The sequence below is a fragment of the Phascolarctos cinereus genome, unplaced genomic scaffold (assembly GCF_003287225.1).
Source record: "Phascolarctos cinereus isolate Bilbo 61053 unplaced genomic scaffold, phaCin_HiC Scaffold_5;HRSCAF=322, whole genome shotgun sequence".
In the NCBI taxonomy this organism is placed as follows: domain Eukaryota; kingdom Metazoa; phylum Chordata; class Mammalia; order Diprotodontia; family Phascolarctidae; genus Phascolarctos; species Phascolarctos cinereus.
Genome location: NW_027555958.1, coordinates 400,390,858 through 400,416,980, shown reverse-complemented (window position 1 = coordinate 400,416,980; position 26,123 = coordinate 400,390,858). Strand labels below are relative to the sequence as shown.

At 35.5% G+C, this 26,123-nt stretch overlaps 1 protein-coding gene across 1 annotated transcript in view; it reads left to right on the top strand.

Annotated features, from left to right (window-relative positions):
* The window catches only part of PLA2G4A (phospholipase A2 group IVA), a 182,586-nt gene that overhangs the window by 106,683 nt on the left and 49,780 nt on the right, over positions 1–26,123 (top strand). Inside the window, exons 8-10 of the mRNA XM_020984421.2 lie at positions 9,893–10,029; positions 21,929–22,151; positions 24,211–24,325. Of these exons, the coding sequence (XP_020840080.1) occupies positions 9,893–10,029; positions 21,929–22,151; positions 24,211–24,325 (475 nt within the window). The remainder of the gene's footprint in view (positions 1–9,892; positions 10,030–21,928; positions 22,152–24,210; positions 24,326–26,123) is intronic.

Genomic DNA, 26,123 nt, shown 5'->3' with positions numbered 1-26,123 from the left:
CTCACTCAGAAATTCTTTTACAGACTCACAGATTTTGTGTTTCCCAATTCTATTTTGTTTTATTAACCTAAGATTCACATTTTTAAATGACTATACATTGAAAATAGAAAGTATCTTTGGGGAAAGTAGGATTTTAGATTAGAAGGGAAAGTTTATTTTTCCTAAGTGACTTCTCATTTCTGTAGAAGCCACAAATCATTTTCAAGAAAGGTTTTTTATTGCTTTGATCTTCAGATAATTGTAACTTAAAATTAGTGATATTTTTAGGTAAAAATAAACAATATACCTTGTGATTTGTAAGTAATGTTGGGAATTTCTACACTTACATTTCACAGAATTCAACTCATTCACAAACTATGTGTATCACTATGTTAATTCCTTAGCCAAACCCTTAGGGCTTCCTGCCTTTCATGGCTAATGCTGGAAACATGAGAATTATAGTTTTCATAGATGCTGAATTGTGTTTCCAATCCTGCAAAATATGGGGGGAATTTTGGGCTTGCAATTTGAAAAGATAGAATTACTTTTTTGAGGCATAGGAACATTGGTCTAGATGTAGAATGAGAGAAATCTGAATACTAATTCCAGCTCAAAGACCGACTTGCTGTGTGATCCTGGTTACGTCACTTAAACTTTCTGAGCTTCTGTGTCCTTGCTGGTAAAATTAGGACAATAAAAGCACCTGCCTCACTGGGCTGTTGTGTGGGTCAAATGAGATGAAGTGTGTGCAGCAGTTTGCAATCCATAAAGTATTCTATATCTAGCATTATTTTGCATTAAATAGCTATTTTGATTTCTTTCTATATTTCATTTTCATTAATTAAGTACATTTTTATGATCTGCAGTGTGTACAGCATTAGACTAGGTAGTAAGGAAAATACTAAAATGAATATGACATCTGACACTTCCTGTCTTCAAAGACCTGATAAGATGGTAGGGGAAAGAAGATGCAAATAAATGTAATGCAGAATAGGGCATTGTGCATAATGAATAGGAAAATTGTTGTAGACTACTGTGGAGTGGAAAAACCTTTCCAAAACCTCTCCAAACATTTTCATCATTTATCAGATCTCTCATGGATTCTTCAAACAAACACATTCCACCCCACCCCATCCCTGTCCAGTTTTCATAGCTGAGATCCTTGCCCTTCAGATTTTATCAAACAAATTGAGACCATTAGATATGAGTGCCTTCTTAGCTCCACTTATCATGTCTCTGCCATATGGCTTTCCAGTTTTCCCAACAATTTTTACCAAATAATGAATTCTTATCCCCAAATCTTAAGTCTTTACATTTGTCAAATACAAGGTTATTATATTTATTTACTGTTTTAAATTGTATGTCTACTCTGTTGCATTAATCTACCTTTCTATTTCTTAGCCAGTACCAGATAGGTTTGATAATTAATGCTTTATAATATAGTTTAAGATCTGGTATTGCTAAAACTCCTTTTAATTTTTTTTCATTATTTCCCTTGATATTCTTGACTTTTTTGTTCTTCCAAATGAATTTTGTTATTATTTTTTCTAATCCAGCAAAATGATTTTTGGTAATTTAATTAGGATGACATTTAGTATATAAATTGATTTAGGTAAAATTGTCATTTTTATTATATTGGCCCTGCCTGCCCATGAACAATCAATATTTCTCCAATTACTGAAATCTGATTTTATTTGTATAAGAAGTTTTTAAATAATTTTTTATGTAGTTTCTGGGTTTGTTTTGGCAACTTGAGTTGGAGAGCACTGGACTTGGAGTCAGAAGATGAGGGATCAAAATGTTGATATTCCACTTACTGGAAGGAACAATGGTCAATGCATTTCCTTTCAATGAACCTCAGTTAGCTTTTTGAAAAAATGAAAATAATTATCTACCTCTTATGGGATGTTATAAGAAAAATTCTTGTAAACTGTTAAAAATAATATAAATGAGGTATGAGGAAGAAAAGAGCATTTCTTTCTGGGAGGATTAAGGCTTCATGGAAGTGTTAGTATCTTGCAGTCAATATTAAAGAAGGAAGTGATGAACATTTGTCTCAAAGTCAGTATGGGCAATTAAATCATTTTACTATGAAGACAAATGAATCTACCAAATCATTCTATACAAGCATCAATGAATTGAATTTGTCTTAGTCTATATGAAACACTGCAATTGAGGGAGAAAAATCAGACTTGGTAGATTATGAGACTTGAAGTCTGGAAGACCTGAGTTCAAATCCAGTGTCAGACACTTACTAGGTGTTACCCTAGGCAAATCACTTAACCTCCCTTGGTCTTAATTTGTTCAACTATAAAATGGGGATAATCAAAGCAACTACCTCCCAGGGTTATTGTGAGGATCAAATGAATTAATATTAAGAGCTCTGTGAATCTTAAAGCTAAATGCTAGTTATGATGATGATGATGATGATGATGATGATGATGACGACGACAATGGCTCTAGACCATGCCACAGGAGAATCATTTGAAGGTCTAGGGGTTGTTTTGTATGGAGACAAAAAAGACAGACCTTAATGAGGCAGTCATTATCTTCTTGCCCATGTCCAACACACATGATACCTTTGTTCAAGTATGTGAAAGGCTCTTATCTGAAAGCCTAGTAGGTCGTCTCTGGTGATAATGGGTTCTTCCTCACTGGAAGTCTTCAAGTAGACATCAGATGACCACTTGTTAGGGAGTTTATAGAACGGATTAGGACAACTAGATTTCACAGTGGATAGAGTGCAAGGCCTGGAGTCAGGGGCACTCATTTTCCTAAGTTCAAATCTGTCCTCAGACACCTAATAGCTGTGTGACCCTGGGAAAGTCACTTAACCCTGTTTGCCTCAGTTTTCTCATCTGCAAAATGAACTGGAGAAGGAAATGGCCAACCACTCCAGTATCTCTGCCAATAAAATTCCAAATATGATCATGAAGAGTCATATGACTAAAATGACTGAACAATGGAGCTGATTACTATGAAAGTAGGAGTTAGACTAGGTTGCCTCTCAGTTCCCTTCCAATACAAAATTCTGTGATTGCTTTTTTGGCATCTCTCCAGGTTATTAGTGTGGCCCAAAATATATGTCTCCTTATTTTTTAATGCCTGTATTCTCCTTTCCACTGGAGGCTGAACACAGTTGCCAAGTAATTAAAACCTAAAAAAACCCCCCACATCACAGTATTTTTTTTTCTTTACAAGGAGTTAAATTGGCCATACTTGTATTTCTTTGAAGTTCAGGCATTGATATATTTTAATCCAAATATATCAAACAGGAATTCAAGGTAAGTAAAGGTTTGTTTTTAGTAATTAGCTATCCAAGTAATAGAAATGCATAAGGTATTTAGATTATGGCCAAACAGTGTTACTTTGTCTCAATGGGACTTAAATGTGCTCAGCAACATGTATTTGTTTTGGTTATTTGGATTTAGGTCTAGGACTAACAGCTGAATTTTGTAGTCATTCGTTTATGTAACAGTTTTCTCAGAATATTCCAGACTACCCTGGTTGAGAAAGCTGAGCCAGATTACAGCTCTCATATTTTGTTGAAATCCTGCTTACATCATGGGGAGTGATTCATTCATAGAAGAATATCATTTGACTGCCAACATGTTATCTTTTATGTTTGATTTTTGCATCTGAGGAATGTTAGAGGCAAAGGCATTTAAAAATTTTTCTGAACTTTATGGAACTTAATGGATTTTATTGTCTTTATGGAACTTATATAAATAGGGGTTCCCCAATAGCTCGGACTTACTGGGTTTTACAGGTAGCTATTTATCTTAGGATGCCAAAAGACATGATAATAGCTAGGATTCATATAGTATTTTAAGATTGGCAAAGTGTTTTGCATATTATTATCTAATTTGGTCCTAACAACAACCACATCTCCCATACTACCCAATTGAGTATTCTGTACCCTGTAAGTACTTTAAAATATTTGTAGAATTGAATCAAATGCATTCATTAACCTAATTTCTACTCTATTAATTGGAGTCTTGGGTGAAATAAGCTCTGAAAAGGGTAGCCCTTTTTTGGCTTATGAAAGTGTGGTAAAACAGTGGTATTTTTATTAATAATATTTTACTAAAATAAAAACAATATATTGTGATAAAAACTTTTTCATGGGAAATCATATGAATGGTCCTTTTGCTTGCCTGGTTCAAAATGTGACATTATTTGGAGATATTTTTGGTATCATGGAGAAAGCTTTGGGATCAAAGTTGTAACTAAGAATTTTTACAACTAGGGAATTCACACACACACACACACACACACACACACACACAACTATGTCAAGGGAAAATAGCATGAAAGACACCCTTAAATGTGGCTGAGGTTAGAGAGCTGAGGAAAGGACACCACTGTGTGGGGAGAGACTGTGACTCCAGCACTTTACAATGCCCAGTGCTCCCCTCAGATAATTTGGTAGCTTATTCTTTAAACTGACTCTATCATCTAATTTCGAGTTTCTTCATACTTAGCATCTAAGAAGTCAGACGACTCAGATGTAACAAGAATCCCTGGGCCTTAAAGGTTGGAGAGATCTACAGGGACTGAAACATTTTTTTCCTTTTCTCTGGGGTACCTATGAGGCTTGAGATTCCTTAAATGACTTTATTCCTAAGGACAGTCCGCTCTCCTTTTATACTAGTCTTCCTTTCTAATGCCCAGCCTCTGAGCCTCAGGAAAGTGTGGGACATTTGGATGGGAAAATTTTGGGGGAAAGAAAGATCAAAGATAGGGAGGCAAAAGTGTCCCCAATATGGAAGAACCTTCCAACAGGAGCTGAGGTACCATCTGTCTTCCCCTGATTTCTGATACTTCAGGGTCCACAGCTAGATGTCTCACAAAGGGTCAGCTGCTGTGCATACTGAAGGGAGGGAATGGTTCTCTGGGCTTTCCTCTCTACCACTAGAAGAAGCCAGAGTTTGAGTTCTGTGAATCTCTGCTGCCCGAGAAACTCTGGAACACAGTCATGTTGTTTCTCTAATGGGAGCTTCCAACTTCACTCTAACTATTTTGAAATTACTTACCATCTACTCTGTATGTATCTTGTTTCTAACTAGTTATTTTCATTTTGTTTCCCTCATTGGAATAAATGATTCTTAAGAGAAGAAGTTGTTGTTTTGCCTATCCCAGTATTCTTAGCATTTAGTACAATGCTTGAGAAGGAGTACTTAATACAAGTGTGTTAATTGGTATTCTTTTTTTATTTTATTTTATTAATTTATTTTGATTTATCAACAATCATTTCCATATGCTTTTGAGTTGAAAATTTTTCTCCCCCTCCCCTTTCTCACCGTCCCTAAGATGGTGCACAATCTGATATAAGCTATACACTTACATTCCTATTAAACATATTTTCACATTAGTGATGTTGTAAGTAAAAATTAAAACCAATAGGAGGAACCATCAGAAAGAGGAAACAAAACTCAACAGAAGAGAAAAAAAGAAAGCAATTCAACTTCCGTAGTTCTTTCTTTGGATGTGGATAGAATTTTACATCATGAGGCCTCTAAAGATGTCTTAGATCCTTGTATTGCTGAGGAGGGTTAAGTTTATCAGTATTAGTCATCGCACAACGTGGCTGTTGTTGTGTAAAATGCTCTCTTGGTTCTGCTCACTTCATTCAGCATCAGACCATACAAGTCTTTCCAGGTTTTTCCAAAGTCAGCCTGTTCATCATTTCTTATAGCACAATAGTATTCCATTACATTCATATACCACAACTTGCTCAGCCATTCCCCAATTGATGGGCATCCTCTCAATTTCCAATTCTTTGCTACCACAAAAAGAGCTGCTATGAATATTTTTGTACATGTGGGTCCTTTTTCCCATTTGTATGATCTCTTTGGCATATAGCCCTGGAAGTGCTATTGCTGGGTCAAAGTATATGCACATTTTTATAGCCCTCTGGGGCATAGTTCCAAATTGTTCTCCAAAATGGTTGGATCGTTTCAAAACTCCACCAACCATGCATTAGTGATCCAATTTTCCCACATCTTCTCCAACATTTATCATTTTCCTCTTTTGTCATGTTGGCCAATCTGATAGGTGTGATGTGGTACTTCAGAATTGTTTTGATTTGCATTTCTCTAATCATTAATTGATATTCTTAATTCATTACAGAGCAATAATGTTCCATTATTCATGTACCATGATTAGTTAAGCCAATCCCCCATAAGCACCCACTTTATTTTTAGTTCTTTGTGACAATAAAATGTATCAATATAACTATTTTTTGTATAGAAGGGTTCTTTCCCTATATCTTCGACCATTTGTGAATATGGACCTAGTAGTGATATTGCTGGGCCAGACTGTGTATACAGACTCTTTCCAATCCAGTTTGTATCCCCATGGTGCAGTAGCACCATGGCTATGTGGCATCAGACAAATCATCTAACCTCTCTGAGCCTTACTTTAGCTGTGAAACTGAGGGAGTTGGACTGAATTATTTTCAAGGTCCTTTTCACCTCTAACATTCTATGGCATCCTGAGTGTTTCATGGTAAAATTCAGGTGGGTGCTTAGGAAAGACCAAGGAAAGAGAGAGAGTCATCTATTTGCAGCTGAAAGCAAGAAATGGTATCTTTAGTCAGAGGAGTACATTTCCCAGTTGACTTAAGTGATCTTTAGATTGCTTCTATGAATTTATGCTAAGTAAACTATACAGTGTGTTATTTTCACCACTTTAAATGTACCTCACTTTCATTTATTCCGTTCTCGGTTTTCTTAGACTTTTTTTAACTACTCCATTGTTTCTTTATATTGTATCCCTTAGAATGCAACATTTAATGATAGAATGTCTTGTTCCATTGCTCACTATTGCTTTTTTTGTTTTTTCATTTTCTCTCCTCAATTAAATCATGAACTAGTCAGTGTGACACATTACATAGATGGTTGGTTGGCCACAGAATTGAAAGATCTGATCAGTGTTTAATATTGTCTCTGAAGGAAAGAGGTTCCAATCTCTCCTTTTACATTTACTACCTGTATGACCTTGGACAGGTCACCTTCCTTCTTGGCTTCAGTTTTGCCATATGTGAAGTCAAGGGATTGGATTAGATGGTCTTGAGATTCCTTCCAGCTCTAGATTCATTATCTTATGAAATTAAAAAGCAAACAGATTTCTTAGTGCACATACACCTTCTGCAAAGTTGATGACGAATTCCACGTTGGGAGTTCATAGCTCCTTTCCCCTCTATACCCCACCCCCAAACAACAACAGGCAAAAACTAGACAAACTCCCTGAGCCATACATTAGATTCCCCTCCATTTATGTAGAATAGTAGATCATCAACCTGTTAGTTGATTCATTAAAGACAAGGAAATTAATTTGAATATGCAGAGGCTCTAATCTTTCTTTTTCCCCATCTTGCTTTGGTATATTAATATCTGTGCTTGCTAGGTTTTTTCTTTTTGATAATTGCATTATTAATGTTATTATTAGTGATAATAAGAACGATAATAACAGTCTTAAGAATACGTCAGTGGTCTGTGATGTTTGTCATCATGGGAGTTCTCTCCATCAACACAGATTATAGCTTCTTCTCTGACATGTTTGAGAATTGCTTGAGGCTCAGGGAGCAGAAGTAACTTGCTCTAGATTATCCAGGTAGTAAATATTATAGGTGAGATTTGAACCTCTTTGCTCTGAGTCCAGAGCCAGTGCTTTTCTTCCAGTACTTACCACTGCTTGGGTCTTTCTGACCCCATGGCCAACTGTTGATCTCCAGTGATAACAAATAAATAGAAATGGGGGACACTGATTCATACATAAGGATACCTGCAACCACGTATTGACTTAGTTTTAAAATGCAATGTCATCTGTGTTTTATAGTACTTTTATTTATTTTGTTAAATATTTCCCAATTACGTTTTAATGTGGCTCAGCTGCACTCAGGGTGTGGCGGTAGGCCGCAGGCCATGTGTTTGATACCTCTGTAATAGTTTATGGTTTAGTTACAGAGAGAAAATCAAAGAGAGAAAAAGAAACAGAAAGAGAAAAGAGAGAAAGCAATAGAAAACAATGATATAAGACATCAAATGAAGTGTTTGATTGTGAGGTATACAATATAGATAAATGTCAAGGTAGTGAAAAGGCTTAGAATACAACTGAAGGATAGAATAAGTGGAAGAGGGGAGTACACTAAGTGTAGCTAAGGCATTTTGGAGGCCAGATATGAGACTAGGACTTTTGGATTATAAATCCACCATTTTATCCCTCTGTATAAACTTAATAACCATAAATAAAAGTAAACATAGGCAATAAAGGTTAGTAGCTTTCGTGAAAATGCTGGTATATAATAGGGCAGAACCAAATGAATGTACAAACAAAAAAAGTCAAGAATATGTTTTTCATTGTTTTTGCTTCTCTCCCCCTCCCCCAATTTGTAAGTTTCTCTGAAAAAACTCAGAGAAGTCTTTCAAACCAACGGACAAAGGATCGAAATCAGATAAGAAAGCAAAAATCAGTACAATCTGTGGTTCTATGCTTAACTGGGAGAGTATTTCTGGTGCAAGTTTGAAGTCTGACCTCTAATCACTGAATGTCCAATTTGTCTATTTGAGTAGGCTGCATGTCCTGAAAAGAACCCTGTTCTTGCAAGACAGGTCAACATGGCTTTGCTACTAATTGACAGTTTGCCTTTGGGCAAATCTCATAAACTCTCTGAGCCTCAGTTTATTTATCTGTAAAAGGAGGGGGCTGGAATAAAGTAATCTAAAAACTTTTTAAAAAAGCTCTTTCAATTACAGAATTCTATAATTCTGGGAATTTCTCACTGTGTTAACAAAATGACCATTGAGAGCCAGGTCTTATAGAGTCTTGGAGTACATGGTTTTCTCACTGAAGAATAATTAATATAGGGGCAGCTAGTTGGCACAGTGGATAGAGCACTGGCCCTGAATTCAGGAGGACCTGAGTTCAAATTCGGCCTCAGACACATAACACTTACTAGCTGTGTGACCCTGGGAAAGTCACTTAACCCCATTGCCTAGCCAAAAAAAAAAAGAATAATTAATATTAAATAATATAGATCTATAGGATCTTATATTTAAGTGTTTGGATTCATAAAATCTTTTCTCCTTTATATTTAGAGTTGAGGTAATATGGTGCTATGGAAATGACATTATACTACAAACAATATATATAACTCAGGTTATATATATATATCTGGCTTTTGTACATATTGACCAAAGGCCTTTAGACAATTCTCAACTTCTCTGAGCTTCAGGGTTATTGTCTCTATGAAAGGGGGTAATGGTCTTGCCAGCTTTATAAGTTGTAGTCATCAGATGACATAAGCAATGTGAATGTGTGCTGAAAACTGAAAAGAACCATATAATTCTCATCTTTAAAAAAGCTAGAGATCAGTTAGGAGACTATTCCAAGAGTGCAGGCAAAAAGCTATGAGTGCCTCCATTAAGGTGGCAAGAGAACAGAGGGGTTGGATACAGGAAATATTGAAGGGCCAAATCAACAGGACTTGGCAGTTGATTGGGTGTGGAAAGTGATAAGGAAGGAAGTATCAAAGATGATGCCAGTAATTAAAGCCTAAGTAACTGATAGATGATGCCACCAACAGAAAGAGGGAAATCTTATTGTATATTTAAATTTATCAATTATTTGATTAAATTGAAATAGTATGGTATTTTCTTTGTTTTTAAGACTTTCTAATAGTTTTTTTTCTAATGTCAAATTAATTGCTTTCCTTTTGAATAATTTCGTTTTGGTAATAGGGCTAGGTTGTCAAAGATGCGAGGCTGCTGTTTTTTGTTAGGAATGTGCAGAATTTATAAAACAAAAGTTGAGCAATAGACACCAGAACAATCCTTTTTTCGTTTTCAAATGCATAGTATATTTTACAACTTTTATCTCATTTGGGGCTTGGCCCTTTAATTTTCCTTAGGTGCCAGTGATTGCTGTGCTGGGTTCAGGTGGTGGATTCCGTGCCATGGTAGGATTTTCTGGTGTGATGAAAGCACTGTATGAATCAGGAATTTTGGATTGTGCCACATATGTTGCTGGTCTTTCTGGCTCTACCTGGTAAGTCTGCATTTTTTAATCTTGGTATTCTCATTTGCATTTAAATTGTTTTCATTTAGTATTCCTATTATTTTGAAAATGTGAAACTTAGACTTTGAAATACTGAGTTGAATTTACCATGATGAAATGGTTTCTGGTAATCATGGAGAAGTTCCCTTAGTAAATCTATATCTGATAGAACTTGTTACGAAATTTCACTTTCCTTAATATGGCAATGTTTAAAAATTATATAAAAAATAAAAATTCTAAATTATACCAAGTTTTAAAATATTGCCATCCTGAGAAAAGTGAAATTTTGTGAGAAGACCCATCAGATATGTATTTACATGTATATATATAAATATATATGAATATATATGCGTATATGTATGTACATGTACATGAATCAACTTGAAACCATATTCTAGATATAAATGTTATATATATAACGTGTCAAAACAACTCTGGGCTTAAAGAAAAACTTTTTTTGGAGGTTTTTAATAGTAGTCAGTGGTCTCTTTGTCTTCTATGCCTACCCATGGTTTTCCTGAGAACATCAGATTTTAGTTACTGTCTGAACAGCTCCCATGCAAAGACTAAAGCTAACAAAATACTGAATACAGTGTAGGATTAAGTTTTATTTATACTTTGGAAAAAATGACTCATACCTGAGTCAATAAACAGTTAATACAACTCATTTTCCTTTCTTGATCATCCTCTTCATTTCCTAGTGCACAGTGATCTAAGCCTATAATTCGTGGCATTTCATACTTTTGACTTAAGTGAATACTATATGTCAGACAACATGCTAAGTGCTAGGGATACAAAGAATGGCAAAAACATGGTCCCTAACCTCAAAGAGCTCGTATTCTAATGGTGGAGACGACATGCAAATAACTAGGTACATACAAGATAACGTTGTAACTGGATTGTATTGTAGAGGAAAGGCACAGTTGGGGATGGGGGAAGCTTTAGAGAGAGGATCTGAGAAAGGTATTTTGCAGAATTTAAGATTTGAGCTGAGTCTTGAAAGAATCCAGCCGCAAGTCTGATAACTGTGGAGCCTTGACCAAGGCACTTTATTCCTTTAAGTCCAGATTGCTTATCTGTAAAACAGACATAAATAGCATTTGCACTCCTGACTTACAGGGTTATTATAGAGGAGCTAAAAAGATAGTGATGTCATTGTGAACCATATTTAGCTGGAAAATTCTTTGTAAGTGAAAACAATTATTACGTTGAAGCCTATGCTATTCATTAAGGATGCATTTTCTTTAGTGCCAAATAGTATGAAATACAATACTGAAAGCGTGGAATATTTCAGAATGTTTTGGTATAAAAAAGAAACAAAATAATTTTAATATCTGTTTCAAATATTAATCAAATGATGAGTTTTTTCCATTCATATTTAACTATAGTACATATAAAATCAGTTTTTATTTTTAAATTTTTTTAAACTAATTTGTTTTAATTTATCAACAATCACTTCCATATACTTTTGAGTTTAAAATTTTGCTCCCCCTTCCTCCCCACCACCCTCCCCAAGATGGCACACAATCTGATATAGGCTGTACATGTACATTCCTATTAAACATATTTTCACATTAGTGATGTTGTAAGTAAGAATTAGAACCAATAGGAGGAACCACCAGAAAGAAGAAACAAAACTCAACAGAAAAGAAAAAGTGTAGCAAATAGTATGCTTCGATCTGCATTCAAATTCTGTAGTTCTTTCTTTGGATGTGGATAGCATTTTTCATCACGAGGCCTTTGGAGATGTCTTAGATTGGATAGAATTTTTAAACAAATTAATTTGAATAGAGTCGGTTTTCACAACATATAAATATATAGGTTTGTCATATTTCAATGTAATATAATTCTTTCCACAAATACATTTATGAAAGATCTTTTGGCTAAGATACTGTGGCTCTTAGTTAAGCTGTGTGCACAGGTGTAAGAACCACAGAGAGGAAAACTCGTCTGGCTCACCTGCATTGAATTAATTTATCATTTTATCCTAATAAATCTGGTCAGTCTATTTGGACACAAAAGGAATTGAATGTTCTAACAGTGAACTGTGAAAAGGAAAGAGCATTTTCATAGATTGCTATCCACATTCAATGACTAAAAATATCCGGAATCCAATGCTCATTATATTAGGCAACTAGGTGATATAGTAGATAGAGTGTAAGGCTTGGAGTTAGAGTACTTGAATTCAAATACTGCCTCAGAATCCATACTGGCTGCGTGACCCTGGTCAAGTCACTTAACTTCCTTGTGCCTCAGTTTTCCCATATGTAAAATGGAGATAATAATGCTATCTACTTCACAGGGTTGTTGTGAAGATTAAATGAATTAACATAAGTAAAGCATTTTGAAAACTTTAAAGTAAAATAAAATGCGTGCGCGCGCTCTCTCTACCTCCCTCTCTCTCTCTCTCTCTCTCACTCTCTCACTCTCATAATTTGTGACAAAGAAGCAGCACAGAGTAGTAGATAGAGTGGACAGAGTGTATCAGAGTAAGGAATGCCTGGATTCAGCTCACATCTCTAATGTATATTAGCTGTGATACACTGAGCACATCACCTATCCTCTCAGTATCCAATGAACTGTCTAAGACAATAAGTTGTAAAATTATTGAAGATCTGCATCTGGATACAGAGTTTTCATATGAGAAATTGTTTTAGTGATTAGTCCTTCCAATGAATATATTCCGCTCCTCCATGCCTTCTCCAGTCTACTAAGCTGCTCTCTCTCTCTTCTTTCTTTCTTTCTTTCTTTCTTTCTTTCTTTCTTTCTTTCTTTCTTTCTTTCTTTCTTTCTTTCTTTCTTTCTTTCTTTCTTTCTTTCTTTCCTTTCTTTCTTTCTTTCCTTTCTTCCTTTCTTCCTTTCTTTCTTTCTTTCTTTCCTTTCTTCCTTCCTACTTCCTCCCTTCCTTCTTTCTCTTTCTTGATTAGGGCATACTTAGGCCAGTGAGGATGAAAAGACTGAATGTTCAAGACATAGGAGATAATTAATGAACAAGGTTCCTGAGGATTTAGGTGTGAGTGGGAAAAAGCCAAGAGTATGTGCATCTTGGGGGTGGGGGTAAAGATTATTCTTGTTAAAGAGAGAGGTATTTCTTTCTCAGAGACTTATTTGTTTTATCATGACTGAGGCATATACTTACTTGTGGGGTAACTAGGTGGTACAGTGGCTAAAGCACCAGGCCTGGAAGATCTGAGTTAATATTTGGCCTCAAATGCTCACCAGCTGTGTGACCCCGGGAAAAGTCACTTAGCCCCTATTTGCCCCGGTTCCTCATCTGTAAAATGAGGACACAATGGAGAAGGAAATGACAAACCACCCCAATGTCTTTGGCAAGAAAAGCCCATGGACAAGTCCATGGTGACACAGAGTCAGACACAACTGGACGACTAAACAAGAGTGATACCTATTTGAGCATAATTGATCACAGTTCTCTAAATCCTTTGCTATTCTAAATACAGAAGAGTAGTTAGCAGTGATTTTTATATCAGTAGTTTAAAGGTTCTAATTCTTTATGTACTTTGAGGCCTACACCCTCTGTTATAATGATTTTTTAAATGAGGTAACTTTTCCTTCCCATGGCTTCATTCCTGTCTGTGGGTGGGCAGAGTTAAAATCCAGATGGAGCCTGGAGGCTGTTCAGCAAACAAGTACCTAGGGGACCTGATTATGAGCTGTTTTGACCCATGTCCTGATGGCAGTGTAGTATTCTTGTGTGATCAAACTCAGGCTGACTCCTGATACTGTGTGGGCTTGATCATGATCAAATGAGATAACTTATGTAAAAGCTTACACAAAGATTCAGGGGCTATATAAATATTAACTGTTGTTGCTATTATTATTAGTGAAACCCTTTCCTGATCTTTGTAGACTTATTTATATGTGTAGTATTGATTAAGAATTGTTGCTGATTTCTAGAATCACTAATTTTTTGAATATTTAATGATGGAGGCTTTCAGATTGGCCTGAATTTGCTTTCTGTAATGAATGACAGAAGCTTCATTGTAAGTTGGGTCATAAGTAATCAATTAGCCTAAGAAATAATGATGTACTCAGGAAGAAACATAGCTTCTCTTTCCATCGTCTGTTGAGCCTTTCCTTTAGGATTGGAGAAATCACTTTTCTTTGCACACAAACACACACACACACACACACACACACACACGTACAACCTTTGTGGCTCTGTAACTTTTTCTTCCCATATTGGGAAGGGAAAGAAAATAAGCATTTACATAGAGCCTACTATGTACCAGGCATTACGCTAAACAGTTTTTACAAATAATATCTCATTTGGTCCTCCCAAGAACCCTGACTGGTAAATGCTTTTTCAGGGTCATATAGCTAGTAAGTCTCTGAGGATGGTTTTGAACTCAAGTCCTCCTGACTTCAGACCCAGGGATGGACTCTGTCCATCACCAGGTGCCTCAGTGCTCTCCTCGACTCTTCTTTACCTTTTCCAATGATATCCATCCTTCAAGATCCATCTCAGGTTCTAATATCTTCATGACATTTTTCCAGAATAACTTAGACCGTCCTGGCCTCTCTCTTCACTTAACTCCAGTGAAATACTATTTGTAATAATATCTGAGTGCCAAGCTATTTCATATTCAATCATTTATTGCCATTTTTTTCCTTTTGTGGTGATTCCATGGGCATTTGTCTCATCTCCCCAAATAGATTAGAAGCTACTAGATGGGTAGGGTAATATTTTATATGTAACATATTTTATATAGTGGGAACTGAGATATTTAATGTGCCCATGTGTTTATTCAGTGCTAACACTGTATATTTTATCTTATAATGCATATTATTTTATATCTATGTTATATATACTTCATAAATAACTATTTATGTGCCTTTGTCCACATAGATAGAATATAATCTCCTTGAGGGCAGGGATTGTTTTGCTTTTATGTTTTTATGCACAGCACTTAACACTGTACTTGGTGCATGGTAGGTATTTAAGAAATGTTTGTTGATGGAGTTTGTACAACGTCATAAAAGGTACTATGGAAAAAGAGAAAATGAATTATTTCAGTTCCCCAAAAATAAATTAGGATTTTAATAGTCTGACTCTAAAGAATCATTTTTGTATCTAATGGATGAGGCAAGTCAAACTCATTAGGATAAGACAAAAACAAATAAAGCATAAGTTATAACCTAAAGGCAGTGTGGTGTAATGGATAGAGAAGCAGCTTTGGAGCCAGGAAGAACTGAATTAAAATCCCACCTCTGACACATGCTGGCTCTGTGACCCTGGATAAGTCACATAACCTCTTAGTGTTATAGACAGCTCTCTAAGACTTGACATTTCAGACCTGCATTGGTAAAAGTAATTTCCTTATCAGGGAATTGGTTATATACATGAAATTTATATATTATGATAATTTTATAATATATATGTATATGTATATGCATATATATATACACACACACACATATATATATATATATATATATATATATATATAATTATATATATATATATATATATATATATATATATATGAAATTCTCCAGTTCCTATCCTTATATAAACTAGAGTTGAATTTTTAGCTACATAGAATTACCATTTTGTTGGAGCAAATTGACTTATTGCAGTATCTGGCAGAAGAGTCAGGGGATTAATCAGTTTGAAGGACAGTGTTTACAGAAGTTAGAAGTGGTCCTGTAAATAATTTTAGTCTTCATAAAGGCTTTCTTCAGTTTTAAAATATAGGTTCATTTACATTGCAAAGTTTGTATACAACTTCCCTAGGACATGAATTGATGAGAAAATAAAGGTAAAAATAGAGAAGTAAAGTGATAAAGTGATCACTAGATTTCATTAAAAAAAAAAGAAAAAGAAAAAAGAAAAACACAGCTGGAGGGTGTGAGATTGAAGTCATCCAAAAACTATCACGGAGTTTCTTTGAAGTGTAGGTGGAGTAAGCATAATATTATGAAGGTGGAGAATTATAATATCTCAAGAAGTCGCTGAGTATGTTTATTTTTCATGCATGTGCCAGATTTTCCACACTGACCTTCCCTTCCATATCTCTTCCGTTCATGGTGCTTCCCATGACTTTAAAGATCTCTACACACAGTTAAACTATTGAGAGTGAAAGCAGCAATGCAAATTCGATCCTAGGAACACGTTAAATGTAATCTTGTCATTCACTATTTAATAACAAATTGTACTGTGTGTGGCTCCACTTAAGCTGCTTTTCTACTATGAAAATTTTGTTTTTTCAATGCTAATATTTTTTTTCAGAAGTGACAAAATTAGTTAGTTATCCTATATAATAAGTATTCAATAATTATTCAAATCTTAATTTCCCAAATAGTTTTTGGAGGGATGTTAAATATGATTTCCAGTCAAATACTGCAGAGATAGATGGATGAAATGGAACATTTTTTTTTTATACAGGTGTAGTTATTCATTGTTTTTGCTCAGTGGAAATATCCTAGACTTTGTAGGATTTTGGCTATAACATTTAGGTGTGAGAAGAGGTAAGAAGGCCAATGAGTAGATAAAGGGGAAAAAAAACCTTGGGAAAATAAATGTCTGAGTTGTGTAAGATTCATGTCTAATTGATCCATGGCATTGTTTGACAAAAATGAGGTAACAGAGAAGTGTTTGGAAGAGCCCCAGACCACCCAGATTTTCTGTGATCACAGAGGAGAATGTTATGGAGGGCAACACTCTCACTGTGCATCTTTAGAGTAATTACTTTGACTAAAAATTGTATTATTGATTTATGTATTACTTATTAATTATAATTAATAAAATATGATTTTATTAATTTATATATTAATATAAGTTTTTATTTTATTGATGTATCTTGTTTGTACATCACTTTAATTTTCAATATATTCTTCTCCCCTCACCAGCCAGAGAGCCACCCCTTATACAAGAATGAAAAAGAAAGTGGAAAAAGAAAGAAAAAGTAAATCCACAAAATTAACCTATTGGTCTGTTTTTCTGTCATATTGTCGATACGACAGAGAAAAATTCTCTTCTCTTTTTTGCCCTGCCACCCCGCCATGGGTGATTGCCTCTAAAGTGCTTGGTTTCAACTGTCTGTTTTAGCATTTGATGGACTACCTGCTAGAGTAATATGCTGAAATAAGTTAAATAAGCTGAAATGTCTCAAGTTACTTAAAGCACCCACAGGCAGTTAGTTTACTCAAGTAGCCAATCAGCTGTTCCCTTCCTGGCCCAAAGAGATTCCCTCTTCATAAAGAGATCACCACTTTGTCCCCTTCAATTTTGTAGCAACTTGTAAAAGCAGTTATTAAAGGACATAAGGACAGAGCTGGTGTTGTGAGAAAGACACAAGTCAAAGTCAGACCATGTCTAAACAATGAGGAAGAGAAAAAAGGAGAAAAAGGATATGCTACATATGTTATCAGATGAGGTACCACATGTAAGGTACTTTTAAAAACTTGAACTGCTAGGTTAACATATAGGTACTAGCTATAATAATAATTACATAATCAACAATAATGATGATGTCAGAGATTCTCTCTAGAACTTTCCAATCTGAATAATAGTTTCATGCATATATGTACATATAAATATATGTGCATATTCATATATACACAATACACATGTATGTAGATTATTGTATGTATGTATTCATACATGTGTATACATGTATATAGATAGGTAGATTAATCTTCCACTAGGGATATTCATTACTGCTCCTGATTGATAACTGGTGCTTTTAGAAGATAAGGAATGATTTGGGATGTGACTAGCTGGCTAGAGATAGTTTTAGATTTCTTTTCTCTGAATCAACCTATGAGATTAATGGCTCTTTGCCAAGGATGGAGCACAGTTAATAAGAGTCAGAAAAAAAATGCCTGAAAATGTTGATCTTATATACTGGTAGTGGAGAAGCTGAAAACTATTAATTGAATGACAGAGAGAAAACCACTTATATATAGCTGTATACCCTAGAGAGTAGCAGATGTGATATTGGGAAATAAAAAGAGTAGTGAGAGGCTATGTGGAAATAGGGGTAAGAACACAGGATTTGAAGTCTGAGGAACTGAGTCCAAAATTTATTAACTGTGTTTCTTTGGGCAAGTCATTTATCATCTTGTGACTTCATTTTAATTATGAGTTTAAATGAGCAGTTTGGATTGATGAAAGTACCAATGCAGCTCTTGGTCTATAATATTATCATCCTAGCTCTAATAATTCAAAGGAGGAAATATTCAGGAACATGAGCAGTAGGAGTACTCATGGCTTCAGGATTTGATATATTAATGCACAGAATATGGGTGAGAAAACCAGTTAGCTATGTTAGTGAAAAGAAATAAATAGAGGCTTACAAGGATAACTAAGAGTTTATGAGATTTTAATTAAAACTAGAATACAGCAATGGAAAGGCATACATTCTCCTTAAGTAATAGAGTAGCAAAAAGGGCTTGCTGAAGAGACTAAAGAGGTCCTATGGCATATCCAAATGTTCTGCAGTTGCTGTGTTTGGAAACTGACAAAACTGAGGAGGATAACATCAACTTAATGACCAGAGGTAGAAGAACTGAAAGTGATAATGTAATCTTTTTTAAAAATAATATTTTATTTTCCCCCAATTACATGTTTAAACATTTTTTAACATGAAAAAAAATGAGTTCCAAATTTTATCCCTCCCTCTAGAATCTTTTAAAATTTCTATTAAGACCATAATGAGTACCACCTCATACCTGTCAGACAATGTGGGCTTAACAGAAATTCAAAAAGATTCTAGTCCTGCATAAGAATCAAAGAACTTTGTATACTCACTGGTTACTCCAGGGCTACAAAAGGGTATTGAAGTCGTCTCTTAACAATGTTTATCAATGGAGTAGGCATGAAAGGCATCCTTCTCCTGAGGATTTGCTACATAGGGTGATTAGATTTGTGAAGAACAGAATGTAGACAAAATGCGACTTTTGAGCTGAGTGATGAACTCCAAGCTCTCTTCCTCCTCTGAGATATTATGATTTTAATTGTTAGAAACTGAGGGACAGTCACGAATAGAGGCCTGGCCTGAAAATCAGGAAGGCCTTCCTTGAAGTCCTGCCTGGAACACCTATTGACAGTATAACCCAGGGCAAGTCACTGAACCTTTAGGAAAAGTCTCAGGCAACACTAAAACTTCAAGAGAAGCAGGTGACAATTAGCGTTGGTGTAGGGGATTTCCTCACAAGAAGAAATCCTATACCAATGAAATGTAGTTGATAATTATCTCCATTAATAAGCTCCAGTCCAAAAAAAAAAAGGTTGGAAACATTGTATGGGTAACTTGATTACTTTTTCTTGTGGTATTCCTAATGAGTCTAAGTAAAAGATCCTCGAACATATTTGCAATTTATTTGACATGAAGAGGACCAAGAGATAGAGAAATCACATGAAGAAATATGTTCCCAAACAAACAACAGGCATTTTAATTTTATATCATCTGACTTCATTGTGAAGATGATCCTTGGGGTAGATGGGAAAAATAATCTGGAAACAAAAATAGTTGTGAGGCAGCATAGAACAGTGAAGAGGTGAAAAGAGAGCTGACCTCAGGAGTCAAGAAGACCTTAATTCAAGTCCCAATTCTGACCTATCCTGACTGCATGACTCCAGAAAAAAGTCACTTTATCTTTCTGTACTCTTAGGCAACTCTCTAAGACTATAAAGTGTAGACCATTGATAGAGGAAATTTCTTGAGTGGGAGTTCCCTCTATCTATGAAATAGATCTGAAACGTTTGTGTAGGGATATATGGGTGAGTGTATTTAGATGACATAGTGGATAGAATATTGAACTTATGGTTAGAAAGACCTCACTTTAAATCTTACCTCAGATAGTTATGTAACTGTGTGACCCTGGGCAAATCACTTAACCTCTCAGCCTTAGTTTCCCCATCTGTAAAATGGGGATAATAATTACACTTATCTCCATAGCATTGTTGTGAGAGTAAATAAGATAATTATGTGATACATTTTGCAAATCTTAAAATGATACATCAAATATTATTGTCATCATTATTATTATTACTATAATATGTGTATTGGGTATTAATATATGATAATAACATACACATATGCATATATGTACTAAGGAAAGTTTCTTGTCTTACTCAGAAGTTATGTACACACACATATATATATGTTATGAACATTTTCAAGAAGAAATTAATAAATTAAAAATGGTCATCACAAAAAAATCACATGAAAAATGAAATTGATCATAACAAAATAGGAAGGAAATGTCTGGTTACTGATAAGAGCACTCTCAGAATCAGCTGTGTGCAATAATTAGTTAGAACAAAGGGTAAAATCAGCACTGTTTCAGAAGGAAGGATGGATGAATTAGAAGATACCATGTACAATTACAACAGTTTCAACTTGAGATGTCTTTCTTTTCTCTATAAAATCATTATGAGAATGGTCTAGGTGTATATTGCAGGTATCTTTGATGAAAATATGAGCTGAAAATAAGCAGACTTTTGTGGATGATTTTTTCATACTAGGAGTTATCTTCATAGTTGCATAGTTGATTGAGAGTTGGGGCAAACCCAAAATTTCTCTTTATCTGCCTTTTCTTTATTAAAAAATTTGAGCATAAAAAGTTCTTTTCCGATAAGGTAGCTCCTGTGCGTATATTAAGATCATAGGACAATCCTTGACATGTACCAACAGAAATCATGTTTTGGAGAAGCTTTTATTAACAATATGATATGAGATATGATAGCAAGATACATGTGCTCTAGAAAGATGCTGCCAGTTTCATGGAAGAACAGAGTCTAAAATGGAAAAGGAATGTTTTATAGATGTTAAAGTTCCCTAAATGCTCCTTTTTTGATGAGGTCATAATGTTTTCGTCAGTCCTTAAAATATTAGCTGGTATAATACCTCCTCAGTTCCACAGTTATTTGGTAGCGAACACACATGGGAACACTAGCAATACACATGAGAACAGTCAAGTAGATTAGATGAATGATCTATTGCACATCATGGTAATCAGTGATTCACAGCCATATACATTTTATCAGGGAAATAATGCTATTGAAAGGATGGATTTTTCCATCAGAAAGGTACTTGAGATCATGAAAGATTCTGCTCAATTTCTCAAATTCAATCTAGCTTGATTTCTTCATCCTAGTCAACTCTGAGTTCAGTTTGTCTGAAATGTCTGTCCATGACATATGTCCTAATTGACTGACTCAATGGGCTCTCCATCCAACTGGCTTTTTGTAATCAACATTTATTAATTATGTGCCAGGCATTGTACTAAGTACTGGATTTGATTCTCAAGAGAAGAGGAGGTGAATATGTAGATCCTATTTTCCCTTTGGTTGAAATCCTTTTCTCGCCCCTCCCTACCACCTTGTTTTCTTTGCACTTTATTAAGTTATCAGAGGTAAGTACAATAGTCACCAGTGTGGTGCAGTTCAGACTGTACTGGCTTTGGAGCTAAAAGATTTGGATTTGGGCCCTGGGTCTGCCATTTACTTGCCTATGTGATACCAAGTGAGTAATTTCTCCTCTTTTGGTCTCAGTTTCTTTATTTGCAAAATGACAGAGTTGGACTAGATGACTTCCTAAGATTCTTTTTAAATCTAAATCAATGACCCTATAACAAATGAGCATCCTAGAAGCCTATGACTAAGAGTACCATACTAAGTGATAGGGGAATACAGATAAAAAGTTAAGAAAAAAGTGGTTTCTTCCTTTGTCGAACTTACTGGTAATTGGGAAGACAAAAAAAGTGTTACATAATTATACATATTGAATCATCATTCTTTGTGCCAGAGATCTTTATTAGCTGTTCTTCACTTTAATTTGATATAATGTTAGGATTTTCTTTTCAAGACAGCTGTCCTGTGAGGCCTTAATTTTTGTTGACTGTGTTTTCTTTATTCTTGTAGGTACATGTCATCTCTATATTCTCACCCTGATTTTCCAGAGAAGGGACCAAAGGAAATTAATGAAGAGCTAATGGCCAGCGTCAGCCACAATCCCCTTTTGCTGCTCACGCCCCAGAAAGTAAAACGTTATATTGAGTCCTTATGGAAGAAAAAAAGCTCAGGACAGCCAGTCACTTTTACTGACATCTTTGGGATGTTAATTGGAGAAACCCTAATCCATAATGTAAGCTACACTAACATCTCTAGTCCTTTTTCAAAATAGAAATAGGTGTCTTCCATCAGATTGTATGAAATACAGTTTTTTTTCCCGCTACGTCTCATATTGATATTTAACTGGTATTGGTAGATTGGTAGATAACTGGAGTATTGCTTAGTTAAGTGATGAAAACTTTAATGAAGTCTAAATGATTAAGTAAATGTCTGGTACTAAGGCCCTTAATTGAATGTGCCAGTCTCTTACCTCTTAATGAATGGAGTAGATGCCTAATTGAAAGGTTTTCTATGTTTTCGTGTGTGTATATTTTTATGTTGTTGTTTTTTTTTTTTTTGGTTAGGCAATGGGGTTAAGTGACTTGTTCAGGGTCACACAGCTAGTAAGTGCTATATGTCTGAGGCCAGATTTGAACTCAGGTCCTCCTGAATCCAAGGCTGGTGCTCTATCCACTGCACCAACTAGCTGCCTCTGTGTGTGTATATTTTTAAACAGATTTTTATATCTTTGTTTTTTTAGCAGGGCCTTTGGATCATTCTAGCCATGTCAGTAGTTAGGTGCAAGATGGAGTATTATTTATGTTAAATATATTTTCTTATGACTTTCTTTTGTCTTTCTCCTCCATTTTTTGGAGAAATAGATAAACAATTTTAAAAGTAATGGGATAAAGTGTAATGGTAGAAATTTCCTTAGAATAATCAATAGTAATGACAGTAACAATAAGGATAATAATAATAATAAAATAATAATAATAATAATAATAATAATGATAATAGCAGCAACATTTAACATTGGTGTAGTGCTTGAAAGTTTGCAAAAGTCTGCAATATTCATCTCACCTGATACTCACAATATCCCTGGGAAATAGGTACTGCAGTTATTATTATCCCCATTTTACAGATGGGAACCTGAGACAGGAGTTAAATGACTTGCTCATATCCACAAAGCTAGCATCTGAGATAGAATTCAAACCCAGTGCTCTCCTGACTCCAAGTCTCCACTCTTCCCACTTGGTTTTAGGAATGATTATGCAAAAAATCATTTTAACACTTTCATAATCAGAAGATCTGTGATTTCATTAGTGTGGGCATTTCCTCCCAATACTCTTGTGGTCAAAATGATTACCTCAGTTCTGCAGAGAAAATCACAGACAGTACTGCAGTGAACTTGTAGTGCTCAGGGGAAGAGAACAAACTTACTTATGTGATGTTAGACTAACTTGGCCGCGAGGCTTTTGTTTCAGTGTAGTCAGCAGTTAGTGGCTTGATCTGTAGAAAGTTCATCTTTTCTACCTGTCTTCATGCTTTGGAAAATGCTTCGCTGACCACTTAGCTACTTTTCCCTCTCACTTGTCCAGCCTCAACAGATAGAAGTTTTTTTAGAAGAGGGAGGCAGTAGAAGCCAACACACACACACACACACACACACACACACACACACACACACACACACACACACACACACACGACAGGAAGGATCCAGGATTGCCAGGAGATGTTGCCCTTGGTCTCAGGGAATGGACCACGTGGAGCACGCCCACCTGACTGATGACCACAGTTCAGCATTCCATCTTAAGATAAAACAGAGGAGATGAAGAAGGATACTTCAGTGCCAACGTGTCCTGAGGGAAAGTTCCTGCCTGATCCCATAATTGGCAGTTCATTTGAAGACGTAACTTCCTAGACTGTTTTTAGAATGCAGAATTACTTCATGCAGTCTGCCTTTCATTTTGTTTAAAGTAATGAACATACCTTTTATTATGCAGGTTCAAAACAATTAGAATTAGAACAATCTCTCAGTGACGCTAATGGCCTGTTAAAGAGGTATCGTGGATTAGTGAATAGAGTATTAGACTTGGAGTCAGGGAAACCTAAGTTCAAATCCCACCTCAGACATTTATATCGACTCTAATTTTGATCAAGTCACTAACTTCCCTAAATCTCTTTCCTCTTCTGTAAATTGGGATGGAAAAAATCAAATGAGATTAGCAAAAACATTGTGCAAAGCTTAAAGTGCTACATAAATGACAACCATTATGTTTAACCCTTGTCTCTTATTTTTCTTTGAGTAGAGAATGAGCTGTACTCTCAGTAGTTTGAAAGAAAAAGTAAATAAGGCACAGTGTCCTTTGCCCCTCTTTACCTGTCTCCATGTGAAACCTGATGTTTCAGAATTGATGTTTGCAGGTATGACTTCATTCTTTCTACATTTCCTCGTTTTTTTTTAATGTCTTAAGTTATTATTTTTGTATGTGATAGAGTTTGGGAATCCTGTTGGGGAGTGAGAAATAGGAACAATTATGCCAGACATTTAACTGATGGAGTTTTCCAAGGCCCTTAAGTAAAGGCATATGCTCACAACCACTAGCATAGTCTCACAACAAACTGTGTGGCTGAGTACTATAGATGTTATTATCACCATTTTGCAATCTAAGAAAGTGAGACTCTAAGAGGATAGATGCCTTGTCCATGGCTACTCTACTGGTAAACACAAAGGGCAAGATTTGAATCCAGGCCCAAAACTTTTTCCACACAGCCTAGCCACCTATAGAAAACACAACCTATGCAATTATAGGATAGAAAATGGTTGACTATATAGAGAGAAGGAAGGAAAAGAGCTGGAGTTTTTGTGAATAACAAAAACAACTTCAGTGATAGCTTGCTATCTTGTGTAGTCCATGAAATGAGCTATTTCTGCTGAGATCAGTCACAGTCATACTTCTAGTCATTCAGGTTTGCAACCTCAGAGTCTTAACTTTTGTCTCTCCCTCATCCCACATATTCAATCAGTCTTCAGTTATTGTTAATTCTGCAGCATCTCTAATGTAAACCTCCTGGTAATCACTCATCTGACCACTGCTATATTTCAGATTTCCACACCTCTAGCATGGGTTATTAGAATTGCCTCCAAATATACCTTTGCCTCTTACTGATTTTCTTCTTCCCAATCTATCCCCCACACAATTGCCAAACAATCATTATATGGTACAGGGCTGATTATATCTCTCCCCTATTCCAAAATTTTAACTGACTCCCTCTTATCTCTAGAACAAAATACAGATGCCCATCATTTAAAGCCTCCTATAATCAGACTCTAACCTACTTTAAATTTCAAGTCCTCACAGAATTGTATTAAGGAGCCAGTGAGATAATATGTATCTGCTACTTTGCAGTCTTGAAGTAAAGCAGCTAAGTAGCACAACAGCTAAAGAGCTTAACTTGGAATTTGGCAGACCCTAGTTCAAATTCTTTCTCAGACACTTACTAGCTGTGTGCTGGGCCAAATAATGGAATCTATTTCAGTCTCATTTTCTTCCTCTGTAAAACTGGGATAACATCGCAGAGTTATTGTGAATACCAAATGATATAACATAGGTAAAGTACTTTGCAAAGTAGAAGGCAAATGCTTAAGGCACTATATAAAATGTTAGCTATTATTATTTAATTTATATCGCCTTTTTGGAGAGGCCCGTGTGGCATAGGAAAAAGATCTGGCCTTGAAGACACAAAGAACTGGGTTCAAATCCCTTCTCTGCCCCTTATTGGCTATGCAAATGTGGTAAAATCAGTGAACCTTTCAGTGTTCTAGGCAAATGGATGAGACTATAAATCCCAGAGAAGGTTCTAACCTGTATTGGTTGAAGAATTTCTTTCATAGGAACTCCGTATATCAGGGAAATCATAAGTCCCCTCTGCTCTAAATTGTCTTGCTTATTATATATTCTATAATTGAGTAAAACTGGCCTTTTTGCTATCCACCATATATCCCATTCTATATCCTAACTCTAAATCTCTGCTTAGGCTGTCTCCCATACTTGCAATGTTCTGCCTCCTCACCTGTGCCCTTGGGAACCCCTGCCTCCCTTCAAGGTTCATTTCAACTGTCACCTCTTATAGAAGATTTTTCCTGGTTTTACCAGTTGTTAGTTCTTGCCCTAACCCTGAAATTACTCCATATTTAATTTGCATATAGTTTTTTTATTTC